Source organism: Nymphaea colorata, chromosome 1 (assembly GCF_008831285.2).
Source record: "Nymphaea colorata isolate Beijing-Zhang1983 chromosome 1, ASM883128v2, whole genome shotgun sequence".
Classification (NCBI taxonomy): domain Eukaryota; kingdom Viridiplantae; phylum Streptophyta; class Magnoliopsida; order Nymphaeales; family Nymphaeaceae; genus Nymphaea; species Nymphaea colorata.
The window spans coordinates 7,323,802-7,338,555 of NC_045138.2; the positions used below are offsets into that span (position 1 = coordinate 7,323,802).

Genomic DNA, 14,754 nt, shown 5'->3' on the forward strand with positions numbered 1-14,754 from the left:
ATGCGAGTGAATGTCATTTCACTTGCAACGATGAAAGAGCTCAACCATTTTAAGACAACAATCGTACAAGAATGTGCTTGTGCCCTTTCACCTATGTGAAAGGACTGAAAATACAAGTTGCCCTCACTTTCTTTTAGATTGCTTATAGATAACTAAATCAATAACAGATCGTTTCCTCAAGAAATTTTGTTTAAGGGGACAATCTTCCATATCAGTTCTGAAAAGGAACTCAAAATCTTCTATTTTCTTGATATCAGCCTCCAGATAAATAATGCTAGATCACTTAATGCTGGAACATGCCCAAAAGAGGAAGGCCTTTTCGTTTATTTATTGCTCGTCTCAACTCAGATTTTAAGTAGGTGGGAGCAATAAAGAAACGTGGATCCTCGTTTCGAAGTTATGGGCTAAAGTGAGGCTCTTGTTGAGAAAATTAGAAACGTGACTGTCTTCTGAGATCATGGGCAAGAGATACACAGCCAAATGAGATTTTTTTTTTCACCTCTATTCCCTAATATAGGTTTTTGGATCTGATCTGTAGTCGAACCTATGGTCCAAACCCGTTCATTTTTGTTGGCCTGCCCATGGGCCGTTATCCTTCCAGTTTTAAAGGGAAAAATCTCATGACCTTCGGCCTTTTTTGCTCTGCCAAGAGCACAATGGCAGTGGCGCAGCTCTCTGCCTCTTTGCTTCCACCTGCCGGTCGACCTAATAACTCACTCAGACGGAGGGGGAAGAAGACCATTTTCACTCCCTTCCCCTATAGTATCCGATGTCCATCTGCTCAAAGCGCGCGGGCATCCGTTGTTTCTGCTCAATCGGCCACCATAGTTCAGGTCGTTTCGTTGCACCAGTAGTCATTTCTTACCCTCGCCTTCACTTGAATCATTTACTTTCCTTTCTTAGTGGTAATCTATGCTTCTAATGGCGTTCATTTCATCAAACTAGATAATTTTCGAGCATAAAATACTTGAAAATAGATAATAGATGTCCAAGTAGTTCTTTTGTTTCTTAATCCACCTTACTGTAGACGGAGACGTTGGTATTTTATTCGACATAATGGTTTTTGGGATTTTCGTTTCCCTGCTTGCCTTCTTGTTTAGTATAATGGAAAGAAGAGTGGGATTACCTTGTTGATCAGTTAATAGACAACCTTCGGGCATCCACTTATACGAAAAGAGGGATAATCTGGTGTGCTGAAATATCCCAACGTTACCTCCTGGTGGGTCCATTCAACTACACACATCACCAACCTTCCCCTTTCCCGTCTTCCTCTTGTAGAAGAAATTGATGATTAGCAAATAAGGAATTCATTCAGCTACGTCAAAACACGAGGTCGACATTTTTTGGATGAAGCAAGTGAAATTAGGGCATTACTTTGAGTGGTGTTGTGTCATGTGGCTGTCGAAAGTAGAAGTCTTAGGCATCTGAAGAAATTTAGAGCATGTTCACATAAGTCGAACCAGGCATGCACAGTATAAAGGTTTTTTTGAAAATTATGCTTTCAGATACTGGATGGTTTTTTCTAGCAATGTAGTAACAGACATTACATAATTGGATGGTTTCATACTCGGCAAGGTGGCAAGATTTATGTTATAGGTTGATTCTTGTAAGGAATAAAGCATAAAGATCGGGTAGAATTAGCATGTTAGTACTATCTGTCTGGTCAGATGAATGATTTCTGTTTGACAATCTACTTCGTGATAATATTAGCAAATGAAAGTTGCTTCAGCAGTCAAGGAGCTGATTGAATGTTCTCTCAGTTTCTGCATGATAGACTTGATCTAGTAAGAAAAGATGTCTTCCCATACGCACAATACCTGTGATGAGGCAAAACTACTAAGATACTCATAGGTGGAAGTTGTAAGAACCTAATCAAACCTCATAAATTTGTTTCTCATAATTTTTTTAGCTAGAATTGGAAGTTAGATCATGTTTCAAGTTTCATCCATTTTTTATTGACCAAAGAAGTTCCAGTCATGACTTCAAGGAGCTGATTGAATGTTCTCTCAGTTTCTGCATGATAGACTTGATCTAGTAAGAAAAGATGTCTTCCCATACGCACAATACCTGTGATGAGGCAAAACTACTAAGATACTCATAGGTGGAAGTTGTAAGAACCTAATCAAACCTCATAAATTTGTTTCTCATAATTTTTTAGCTAGAATTGGAAGTTAGATCATGTTTCAAGTTTCATCCATTTTTTATTGACCAAAGAAGTTCCAGTCATGACTTCATGTGGTAATGACAGGAAGGATTTATCTCCAGCACATTGCCACCTGAACCATCAGCTGCCTCCATGGCTTGGCAGGAAGGTTTCAGCCTTAAGGCAGTGAAAGGCACCTCAGATGTCAATTCTTTACATTCTCCAATAACAACTTGAGATAAGCTAGATAAGCATGGAAACCATTTAGTTCATGTTTTGCAATATAAGATTACATACTTTTCTAAAAGTATAGTAAGTTACTGTTCATCCCCTTGAAGAACCTTCTTTTGAATCACAAATCTATGTAATCTGACCAAGTAAGCCAGGTTGTTCAAGTTGGTAAGCTCCGACCTGTGGAAAAATTGGAAACAAAATGTAGAAAAATGGTGATTTCTACTTAGCATGTACATTGAAGTAGCAAGATTTACCCTCTATACTTGTTTGTGTTCTGAGTATCTAAAAGGTTATCGTAATATCTATCTAATTCCACAATGTGCAATATGTGTCCTCCTGCAGATTCCTGGAGGAAGGTCTTCAAGTTGGCAACCTATGGAAGGAGGTGATTTCAATTATGCATCATTGGGGTCCCAAACAACTAATGAGTGGGCTAATCTTGATGCTGATCTTTATCAATCGATAAAAGCTTTACGCCCGGTGCAGGTGCATAAAGCATGCCATATTTTATTTTTATCTGCTTATGGTTGTAGGTTAGGATTGAATCGCATGATTTTGATGGATTCCTGTGTGCTTTCTCTGCTTATAATTCTATGTCATCTAAGGAGAGATCATTTGCAGTGGTATCCAGGTCATATTGCAAAAACTGAGAAAGAATTGAAGGATCAACTTAAATTGATCGATGTTGTGATAGAGGTTCGAGATGCAAGAATTCCTTTGTCAACAAGCCATCCACAGGTGAATGTCTGAAATCCTTATTGAAATGCTAATTTCCTGTAGCTTTTTTTGTGCAACTCACAAAGGTATGTTTTGGCTTTTCTAAACACTAGATTCTAGGTTTCTCAGTTCTTGGTTTTGCATGCATAGATGGACTCATGGCTTGGAAATCGGCGAAAAATACTAGTTTTAAACAGGGAAGACATGATATCTTCTGCAGATAGGAATGCATGGGCTACATACTTTGCAAGGCAAGGAATAAAGGTGGTTTTTGCCAATGGGCAACTTGGAATGGTATCGAACATATTTTCTTTGCTTTTTCTTTTTCTTGTCGGTTATCAGTTTTTCTTTGTTTGGTCATAGGTGGATGGGTGAGTCAATGCTCATTCCATGTGGTTAAACTACAGGGGACTATGAAACTTGGAAGGTTGGCAAAGTCATTAGCTCTTGTTGTGAATGCTAAACGCAGGAAGAAAGGACTTCTCCCACGGCCAGTGAGTCTCATGAATTTCTGAAACTGGAGTCTTTTGCTTTCTGAAACAAAGGACATGTATACGCATTTGTGACTCTGTTGCATTATAGCTCCCATTACTGTCTTTTTCCACAGCATAATTTCAGCATAATTTTGAAATTAATATATGTGCCTGAAATGGGTGTTCTTGTATTTTTATTTATATATTAGATTTTAGTGTTCTTTTTTTTTTCGATCATTTATAACAGCAACAATAGTTATTGTTAACTCCAGAGCATGTGATGATCAAGAAGCATACTGGAACCTGTGGTGGGGTGAGGCTCTTGTTTAGTTTCTTATGTGTTATAATGTCTGTTGTATTTCGCATTCATATGGGGAACTTAGCTTTGTTAGATGTTATCCCTATTGTTTCGTACTTATTGAAATTACACATTCCTGCTGTTGATTTTCTTTGTTTTATAATTTGGAATAGTTTATGTTCCCATATTTTTCTTGTCCAGTTTAACTTCACTATAGGCTTTTGACTTTTCTGGTGGCTGTTCTCATGCTCTAAACATTTCTTTAACAACGAGAAATAAGAAAATCTATGTTGCGTGGACGTGGACACGGGTGTCAATGTCGGACAAGAGTACGAGTGTTAGATACAACAAGTCTTAAAAATTTAGACACTTGAACATGGCTGTGTGTGTGTGTGTGTGTGTGTGCGTGTACTGTTATAGAGAAATAAAAAAATTCACAAGCAAAGAGTGACAAAATATTGATTTAAAAATGTTATACAATTAATTAATTGTTTAGTAGATTTATTTTTTTACATTTGTAAATATTTTTTATATTAAGATTACTTTAGTCTAATTAAAAATTTGATTAAATAAAATAAAGTTTTAAAGGAATTGTTTTTAAAAGATGACCATGGGTCATCTTTTTCAAAGGATGATAGACCCCTGTCATCCTTTTTAAAGGTCAGCAAGGGGTGCAAAGAGACCGAGAGAGAACAGAACGCCTGTTTTCCTTTTTAAATGGATGATAGGCCCCCTTGTTGTCCTTCTTAAGTGATGACAAGGAGATGGAGAGAGAAAAGAGAGAGAGAGAGATGACCTAAAAACCGGAAGAAGGAGAGGGAAAGAAAATGAGAAGTGAGAGAAAGGGGAAAAAAGTGACACCTGCTGGACAGTATCATAGTTTAAAAATTGGCTGGACATGGCTGGACATGACACTTCATAGTTTTTAAAGTGTCCATGCAACATAGAGAAAACGGAAGTATTAAAAGCTGTGTCAGCAACAAGCCACCAAGAAGAGTGATAATCTCATTTGTGCCTTAAGAAAACCACCCGACTTCCAGTAACAGTTGGCCAGCAGCTCACATGCCTAGTTTACAAATCCCCTTGTACATTTACACTTTTCCTTACATTTATCCTCTGCAGTCAAAGATTGTAGTGTATGCATTTCCAATATTTGGAATATTTGACATGTTTTTAATTTTATGATGCTGCCACCAATGTTTCTGTGCCAGTTACATGGGTTGTTCTAACTTCTATCACATGGGTGAGGGATATGGGTGTGGATGTGGATGCAGGATGCAGCATTTTCCAAAACCTAGCTGAAGGTGTGTGTGTGTGTATAATATTATATACATACACACACAAAAAAAAATGTTAAACAATTTGCTAACATAACTGTGTTGATTTAAATCTAAGGAGTCATGAAATCTAGAAAGCATTTCTATTAATGCAAGTAAATTAAAAATAGAAACTTTATTAATATGACTAATACTGTCATGGGCTGACTTTTTCAAGCCTATTTGGCCAGCGCGGCGCTGAAGGTTTCCCAAGCCTTTGGCCAACTCAATCTTAATGTAGCGAAAGCATTCATCAATCTTCTGGGACCGTGGACTAGACGAGTGCTAGGTACTCGGCACACCATCACCCAGGATTATCTCACAGTGTTCCATCGGCATGTCGTGGCTATGAGGCCCTGTCAGAACACAACCATTCATCCAAGCGTTTATGTACTTTCATACAAAATCTGGGTGTGAGTAGACTTCCTTTGGGAGGAAGTCCTCAACTGAAGCCAGTTGCCGACTATATGTCATTAAGTAAGGCGGCCGACCATCGCCCTACTCGACGACGAGCTTTCACTTGCTCACCATCGCATGACTCTACGCAGTTGTGGACGCAACATATGCGTCCACTGGGAAAATTGACCCTAACCCATGCGCACCCCCATGCGCATCTAAACGCTACGCGTGGGGAACCCACCGATTCCCCAACGATGGACTTGCACGTCTCAAAGGGACCAATGTCACCATGGTATGCTCAACTGACGCGTTGTACCGGTATGCCGTACGTCAAACTGGGTACGCGGGTACGTTTTGATCTGGTTTCGGCTTGGAACCAGATCCAAACCATAATAAAATGTAAAAATAACCCGTGACGCTCTTCTCCCTCTCGATCTTCTTTCGTCTTCCGGCAGGTGCTTGACTGGAGTCCGGCAAGAGCTTTGGCAGCCACTGGCGACGGAGGGCGGCTGGCGACAGACGGCGAGTGAGCGACGGCAGGTTTCTCCATTCGGTGGTTTTTAGGGTTGCTGCAACTGTTGGGGGTTTGACAGCTTGCGCAATTGCTGACGGATGGCGACGGACTGTCGACGACAAGTTTTTCCATTTGGCTATAGTTAGGTTTTGAGTTTTAGGGGGTTAAGTTTTAGGGGTTTGAGATTTCCATAGACTCGTTGGAGTTCTTCACTGCAAAATTGGAAAAACAGGTTTAAATTTGTTTGATTCAATGTGATACTTATGTTATTCTTATTGATTTTGCAACTTAGTCAATTTGTTTCTCCCTTCTTTTATTAGTTTGCTTGCAGCAAACTGATTGGGAGTAGCTAGTCTCATCTTGGTTTTCTGGGAGGTTCTATTGAATAGTAATCAACTAGAACTTCTGACTAAATAGGAATAAATTGGCAACTCTTGAAGTTCTTAACGTGAATAATATCTTCCTCCATTATCTTTACTCTTTAGCCTTTAAGGAAAGGAACAAAATGAAAAATAGTTACTATCTGAATGCATTTTCCCTTCTTATGAATTGCTGTGATATTGTTTCTAACTGAATTTTGGTTCATGTTGGTACTAGTCGTATAGCAAAAGAACATTAACAATGGCCTATGCAGTCTCATGTATTGGTTGTTGGTTCTAAGCAAATACTAGGAACCACAAGGCAAACCTTTTCCAGAAGAGAACAAACAAGTATCTAGATAATGAAAGATCCTTTTCATTAGAGCTTGGTTAAAATTGTCAAAAAGAGCTTGGTTTGGGATTTAAATTTTTATACCATTATGGGGTTTTAAATGTATTTGTTATGTCTATAAAATGTATATTTTTGTTTAGTTTATGGTTTAGTGCATTGTTTTAGGGGTTAGATTCATACTTAAAACAGCATTTCTAGAGACATTATATGTAAGAACTATGAAAGGAACATTGTCTTAATGATATGATGATATCATTTGTTTTTTTTCAAAATTTTCAATTTTTTAATTAAAAATATATAATTATCGTTGTACCACCGTACCAAGATTGGCGAAAACGCCGTATACCCATACCAGCACCTGTACCTGTACCAATGTGACATAGAAAAGAATTGATGACATGATGCACTTATACGCTTCGTCTTTGCACCACTGCGCTACACATTCCAAGTGCATTGCTTTCTACTTGGCTTAGCGTACGATTGGATCCCACATGCTTCCCGAGCTGGTTGTTAAAAATATTTCTAAAATATTAGAAAGTTAGAGAGGAGCTCTTTAAATATTTTCTTATAGTTGTTGGACCTTTTTTATAAAGTGTGTACCGCCAGCCTTAATCTCTTTTAAAGGATATTAGGGTTACGTTAATCAAAATTCTTTTGGCTCTTTCTCTCTCATCGTAACATGGTATTAGAGCCAGGTTCTGTGCCGACAGCTAAGTGAGTTTTTTCAGCGACCTCTTCCTCCAGTGATTCTCCGACGACCCCTTCTTTTAGTGATCTCTTCCTTCCTCCCTCTTCTCATCTCCCATCTCTACTCTTTCCTACCACCCAATAAGGAGACAGTAAGAGAATAGAAGTTGCGTGGGCTGTGTGGAGAAGGACCTGATCACGCCTATGTGGAAGGCGTGATCAGATCCTTGTTTATCAATCTCGTGGATGGTACTGCTGCTCTGATCAGATTTTGTGTTGACCATGGGGAGCAGAATATCCTATAGATCGTGGATGTGAACTATGACTTATATAGATCGTGGATATGAAGTCTGAAAGTTGAAGTTTAATGATTTGTGGACTGCTGCTGATCGTAAGTATGAAATCTATCATTTGATTGTATTGAGAATCTTGCCGTACATTGTGGACAGCCAGTCTTATGTGGTGTGGCTGTATTTAAGAATAGCAGCAGTCATTTGTTGATGGTGGAAGTAGTTGCTATCATTGGCAGATATGATTGAAGTTTAGAATTTACTGTCTATTGAAGATTTCTTGCCTGTGTTGCAGCCATTGGCTGCAACTATTATTTGAGTGTTTGCCTGTGTTTCTTCCTATTTTACTACCTGAATTTTAGTCTGTGTTGCTGCTTGTGTCTGCTGGAAATATTTAGAGTTTATGCCTGGGTTGCTGCCTGCTTTATTGAATTTCTGATCAGATGTTGGAGCTGTAAGAATTTTCAGATTCTCCTACGCTGCAGTGATTTTGATATTCCTCTATTATTTGCAGTCAGCTGGGTCCTCTTGATTTATTATGGCTGAAAACAGTAAATCAGAAAGTTCTACTGAATACAAGATGACTGGAAATTCATTCTCTTGTGGAACCACGATCAAATTGAATGGTTCAAACTATGAAATATGGCCTAGGGTGTTCATGATGTCTGTGGCTGGGCATAGGAAGAAATATGTTCTTGAGGAGGATGAACCTACTAAGAAAAAGGAAATACCACGATCAAATTGAATGGTTCAAACTATGAAATATGACCTAGGGTGTTCATGATGTCTGTGGCTGGGCATAGGAAGAAATATGTTCTTGAGGAGGATGGACCTACTAAGAAAAAGGGAATATATGCCGTGTGGGATGAATATATTATAATTATGAATAGTGTGGAGTCTCATATAGCCCCAACTATTGCATATTATACCAAGGCCAATGATATGTGGTCTTTCTTGAGAAAGACATACTCGCATGCCACTAATGTAATTAAGATCCTACAATTGGAAGAAGAGTTATGCAATATATAGCAAGGGGATCAGGATCTATCTCAGTATTTTGCTACTCTGACTGCTGCATATGAACGGTTAAAGGCTCTTCGTCCACCTTGCCTGCCTTGTTACGCATCACACTTTGAAACTAGTATGATAGCGAAGTTTCTATCTGGCTTATCTCCAGAATACTCTGTGGCAAAATCTCAAATTCTCACAGGCAGTGATCTTTCAGATCTAGCAAACACGTATAATAGACTGAGTCGTCTTGCAATCACTCTTTCTCAGAATACGCAAGACACACCAGTCTCTGCACTTGTGATGTCTGGAGGACGGGTCCCTAGTTCTTTTGGTGGCAGTAGGGAACGTGGTACAGGTCGTGGTGCAAGATGCGGCAGATTTCAATGCTCTTATTGTGGCAAAATTGGTCATCTAGAGGATCGTTGTTGGGACAAGCATCCTCACCTCCGTTCTAGCGTTTCCTCTGGACGTGGTGGAGGTAGAATCACCACAGGGAAAGGTCCCTCTTCATCCCAAGCAGCTCATTCAAAGACAACAATATCTATGGTTGAGTCCTCTACTTATCCTTCTATATCTATGTCATATTCCCTTAACTTAAGTAAGGATGAATATGATTGATTTCTTGCTCAGAGGTCTGCATCTGCCAATGCTACTGTTATAGATTCAGCATTCTCTATTGGTGCTCCTACTGATGATCTAGCATCTAGGTATGACATGGATGATAGATTCTGGCGCTTCTAGACATTGTTGTAATCAACCACAGAATTTTTCATCCTTTGTCAGATTCTCTATACCACAGTATGTCAGGCTGGCTGATGGCAAGTTGTCCCCTGTTTTAGGCAGCGGTAATATCTACCTTCCACATTTAGGCACTATTACACGTGTGTTATATGCTCCTCAGTTTCCTGTTAACTTGTTATCTGTTAAGCAGCTAGCTATTGACTTACAGTGTAAAGTCATTTTTGACCCTGGCTCTTGTTCTTTTCAGGACTTACCAATTGGGAAGATGATTGGTGGCGGCCATGAATGTGAGAGACTTTATTTTCTGTCGATCCCAGTTGATGTTGTTGCATCTTCAGTCCCTTCAAAGCCTTCTCCTTTCCAATGGCATCTTAGACTAGGTCATCCGTCAGTACCAAAACTTCGTCGCATGTTTCCAGATATTCCTGTATCAGAGTCCTTCTTATGTGATGCTTGTCAGTTGGGAAAGCATACACGAAGCAACTTTCCTTTTCGGTCATGTTTTCGATATTATCTTGTTTTAGTTGATGATTTTACTAGAGTCAGTTGGGTTTTCTTGTTAATGGAAAGATCTGAAGTCATATGTATTCTTCAGAAATTTGTCAAGGAAATAAAAACTCAGTTTGGTCTCATTGTCAAAAATATTTGCACTGATAATGCTCTTGAATTCAAGTCTTCCATTCTACTTCAGTTTTATGCCAATCATGGAATCTGCCCTCAATATACTTGTCCGCATACGTCCCAACAAAATGGTGTAGCCGAAGGCAAACATTGACAACTCCTAAATGTGGCTCGATCTAGTGTTGAGTCAGAATATAGGGCTATGGCTCAAAGCCTCAAACTGTGGCTGGAATGTCGTGGGTTAGATCAATACTTTTAGAGTTGGGCGTTTCAGTGAATCTCCCAATGAAGATGTATTGTGACAACAAGGCAGCTACATATATTGCTAACAATTCTGTCTTCAATGAGAGGACTAAACACATTGAAGTGGATTGCCACTATGTTCGGGACCTAGTTCAAGAAGGAATTGTTAGCACTATCATGTCTCCTCAGAAGATCAAGTAGTTGATATCCTCACCAAGGCTTTTCCCATAGGCGATTTTCTGACATGTTGTAACAAGCTGAGCATGATTGAAGTTACGCTCCAGCTTGAGAGGGAGTGTTAAAGAGTATTTCTGAAATATTAGAAAGTTAGAGGGAGGCCGCGTACCCGCTTCGATACTCCGACACGTGGACACGACAGGATACGTTTTGGATCGGGTCTGGGCTAGACCCGATCCAAACCACTTTTCTAACCTGACATTCTTTAACCCTCGACTTTCTTTAGGACGGCCCTCGACTTTTTCACGCTTGACCTTTACACCGGTAACGACTGCTGCAACAGAGTTCGGCAACATTGGCGGGCGATGGAGACGAGGTCTGGCAATCCACGCCGACATCTTGTGGTGTCCGGCGGCAGTGGGCGACAGACAGGTAAGTGGTTTTTTTTTTCTTTTCGATATTAGAAGTTAGGGTTTCATGTTCTTCATTTGGTTTTTTTTTTTTTTTTTTTTTTTTTTTTTTTTTTTTGTCTTGGATTTGCCAATTCGGGGATGTTTTTGTTTGAAGATTGGACGGTTAATCCGTCGATCTTGATCCTTAACTCTTCTTCAATGTTATGTCCTATATGTTCTTTTTTTGATTTGCCGATTTGGAGATTTTGTTGTTTAGCCTTACTCGTGGAATAGCAGTTTTGTTCTTGAACAATAGTGAGTGACTGAGTGTGCTTGTAACAGTTCTGTTCTTCGTTGCGCTTCTCATTGTATGATCATTGTTTTATTTCTTCAATTTTATGTTCATTATATGTTTTTTGCATCTTTTTATTATTTTTAATGTAGTATGGCGAACAAAGGAAAGGGAGTCTCTCAACCTACAAGTTCAAGTTGTGGTTCTGGATCAGCTACGTCTATTGCACAGCCACCATTATGGTCATACGTGAAAGTAATAGGGAAACCTCCTGGACGTGGTGGAAATGTTGTTTTTCGTTGTACTTTTTGTGGGGGAGAGTTCAATGGATCATATACGAGAGTGAAAGCGCATCTGTTAAAAATCAAGAGAATGGGAATTCAACCATGTAAAGATATCACTAACAAGAGTTTGGATCAGTTGAAGAAAGAACAACAAGCCTTTGAGAATAAGAAAAGCACGACATCATCCGGATTTAGTTACATTGACATTGCTTCAATTTTACATGATGATGTTTAGGATGGTCCAAAAAAAAGAAAAGTTGTTGATGTTAATCAAAAATCAATTAAGGATTCATTTAGTTTACAAGGACGGTGAGAATTAGATCTAAAAGTGGCGACATTTTTTTATGCTAATTGCATACCATTTAATGTAGCTAGAAGTCCATATTAGAGATATTTAGTTACTTCTATTGCAAATTGTAACTTGACTGGGATGTTCCCTCTAGTTCTGAAAGGCTTCACACTGTACTACTATTACAACAAAAGACTCGAGTGAACAAATTGTTAGAGTATCAAAAGTTAACTTGGGAGCGACACAGAGTTTCTATTGTTTCTGATGGCTAGACAGATTTGCAAAGGCACCCTCTTATTAATTTCATTGCAACTTCAACAAATGGGCCAATTTTCTTGAAAGCAATAGATGCATCTGGTGAATACAAAAGTGCTGAGTATTTGCAAGGATTGTTCATGGAAATAATTGAAGAAGTGGGGAAAGATAAAGTTGTTCAACGAATTACAGACAATGCACCTGTATGCAGAGCAGTTGGAATTGCGATAGAACATGATTACTCTCATATCTTTTGGACCCCTTGTGCAGTCCATAGCTTAAATTTGGCTCTAAAGAGTATATGCAATGCACCAAGTAAAGAGCAAGATTCTCATGCTTATGAATTATGTTCATGGATTGAAGTCTTGGAAAAGGATGTGAGGAACATCAGAAATTTCATAGTAAATCATCAACATGCACTTTTCATTTATAACAAGCATTCTGATCTAAAATTGTTAAGAGTTGCAGAGACACGTTTTGCATCTTTAATTGTTATGGTCAAAAGGATAAAAAGGGTTAAAAGTGCATTGATAAGTATGGTGACTGATGATGATTGGAATTTCTATCGTGCTGATGATGATGACAAAGCTCAAGCAATCAAAAGACTGATTCTTGAAGACAAGTGGTGGGATAAAATCTTTTATTTTATTGCATTCACAGAGCCTATTTGGGAGATGTTGAGAGTTCTTGATTGTAATAATTCAACGTTGCATTGTGTTTATGAGATGTGGGACACGATGGTTGAAAAAATCCAAGAGGCCTTTTTTAAGCATGAGAAAAAAAATATTGCACTTGAAGTTTCAACATTTTTTTATCATGTGCATAAAATATTGATTGCAAGATGGGATAAAAGTAGCAATCCTCTTCAATGCATGGCACATTCATTGAATCCTAAATATTATGGACAAAAGTGGCTTGCACAAGGTATTGGAAGAACCCCACCACATATGGATCCTAAATTATCAAAAAACAGATTGGCATGTCTTAATAAGATTTTTATTGATGTACGTCAAAATCGTGCAGTTCATGATGAGTTTGCAAGGTTTTCTACAGAAATTGGAGAAGATGTATGTGCAACTGTAGATAAAGATGATTATTCGTCTATATCTTGGTGGATTAAACATAGACATGCTTATCCTACTCTTCAATACCTTGCTTTCAGATTGCTAGTTCAACCTGCTATATCTTCATGCTGAAAATCTGGTTTATGTGCATTCTAACCTTCGACTTCTATCACGGAACAAAGAAGAATATAGGTAAATTAAGTATATGATTTATTGATTAAGATGTTTTTCTTCTTATTCTATAATATCATAATAATTACAATTTTTTTTGTAGGGAAGGAGAAACTAAAAATTGGGACGTGAATGTTGAGGACTTTAACTTAGAACAAGACAATGAACTTGAAGCTATTAATTCAAGATTCGAAGAATCTTCTATTCCATCAACATCTTCTATTGTGGAAGAAGAGGAGAACGATTTGGGCAGTGACAATGACTAGAATGATGATGAACAATGTTTTGTGACAAAGACTGTTTTGTTTGAGACTTTCTTTCTTATGAGATTGTAAGAGTGAATTACTAATTTAATGTTTTTTTATTTTATTATTTTTAATTTTTTAGAATATAAAATTCGCCGTGTCCGCGTATCCAAAAAATTTGAAAATTGCCGTGTCCTCGTACCCGTATCCATATCGTACCCGCACCCATGTGACATAGCTTTTAAAGGAGATTAGGGCTACGTTAATCAAAATTCTTTTGGCTCTTTCTCTCTCACTGGTCAAGCAACATCCCATATTGCTAGCTTGGCGGGGCCAGACATAATCGGTCTGCAACAAATACAGTGATTAGCTTAAATATTAACAAATAATTTTAAGTTTTCACATGTCATGATGGGTAGCTTGGGTTGGAGTTCATAAGAACAGGCAATAGGGCATTAATGCTGTTGAATTAGAAGAGTTTATGTTTCTAGGTGGTTCTTTGCAATATTTAATAGTTAGGAGGTCTCTTTAAACAGTCATCTATTTTCTGTTGATGTCTTTGTAAATCTCTCTTCAACCCTAATCTCTTTATTATGGAGATTATGGTTAGTGAATGAAGTTACGTTTTCTCTCTCAAAGGCTGCCTGCTGTAACATGGTATCAGAGCCCGCGATCTCCACCCTTCTCCGCCGGCGGCTGTCGTGATTTTCCGGCGACCCCTTCTCCTCTTCCTCTCCCATCTCTTCCCACTTCTTCTCTTCCTCTATCCTTCCTTTCTCTCTTCTCTCTGCTGATCGAAAGATAGTGAAGCAACGTGAAAGGGGAACCTAATCACATGTGAAAGGTATTTGTGATTAGGTCCTCAACGTGGATGTAGTGGAGTGTAAGCAACTGCGTGGGAGTTGCAGTGGAAAGTTGTAAGTCAGATCTAGCTTCGTGGATGAATAGCAGCACATGGACTCCATTATTATTCAGATCTAGGCTCATGGGAAGCGTAGCTGCATGTGGATTCAGTTCAGATCTGGGCTCGTGGAAGATTAAATGCACTTGGACCATATTCTTATCATCTTTTTGATGACTGTGGAAAAGTGGCTACAAGTGGAGTAGTTGCACATTGGGTATATCTTTTTATCATATTGAATGTCTGTTCTATAATCTGGTGGACTGATTGGTGGACTGTTTTGAAC

General features: G+C 38.6%; 1 protein-coding gene across 1 annotated transcript in view; it reads left to right on the plus strand.

The window, feature by feature from the left end:
* Nucleotides 1-621: 621 nt before the first annotated feature.
* The window catches only part of LOC116245915 (DAR GTPase 3, chloroplastic), a 28,838-nt gene continuing 14,705 nt past the window's right edge, over nucleotides 622-14,754 (plus strand). The window contains exons 1-5 of the mRNA XM_031617529.2: nucleotides 622-833; nucleotides 2,720-2,863; nucleotides 2,999-3,115; nucleotides 3,245-3,388; nucleotides 3,502-3,588. Of these exons, the coding sequence (XP_031473389.2) occupies nucleotides 657-833; nucleotides 2,720-2,863; nucleotides 2,999-3,115; nucleotides 3,245-3,388; nucleotides 3,502-3,588 (669 nt within the window). The 5' untranslated portion in view covers nucleotides 622-656. The remainder of the gene's footprint in view (nucleotides 834-2,719; nucleotides 2,864-2,998; nucleotides 3,116-3,244; nucleotides 3,389-3,501; nucleotides 3,589-14,754) is intronic.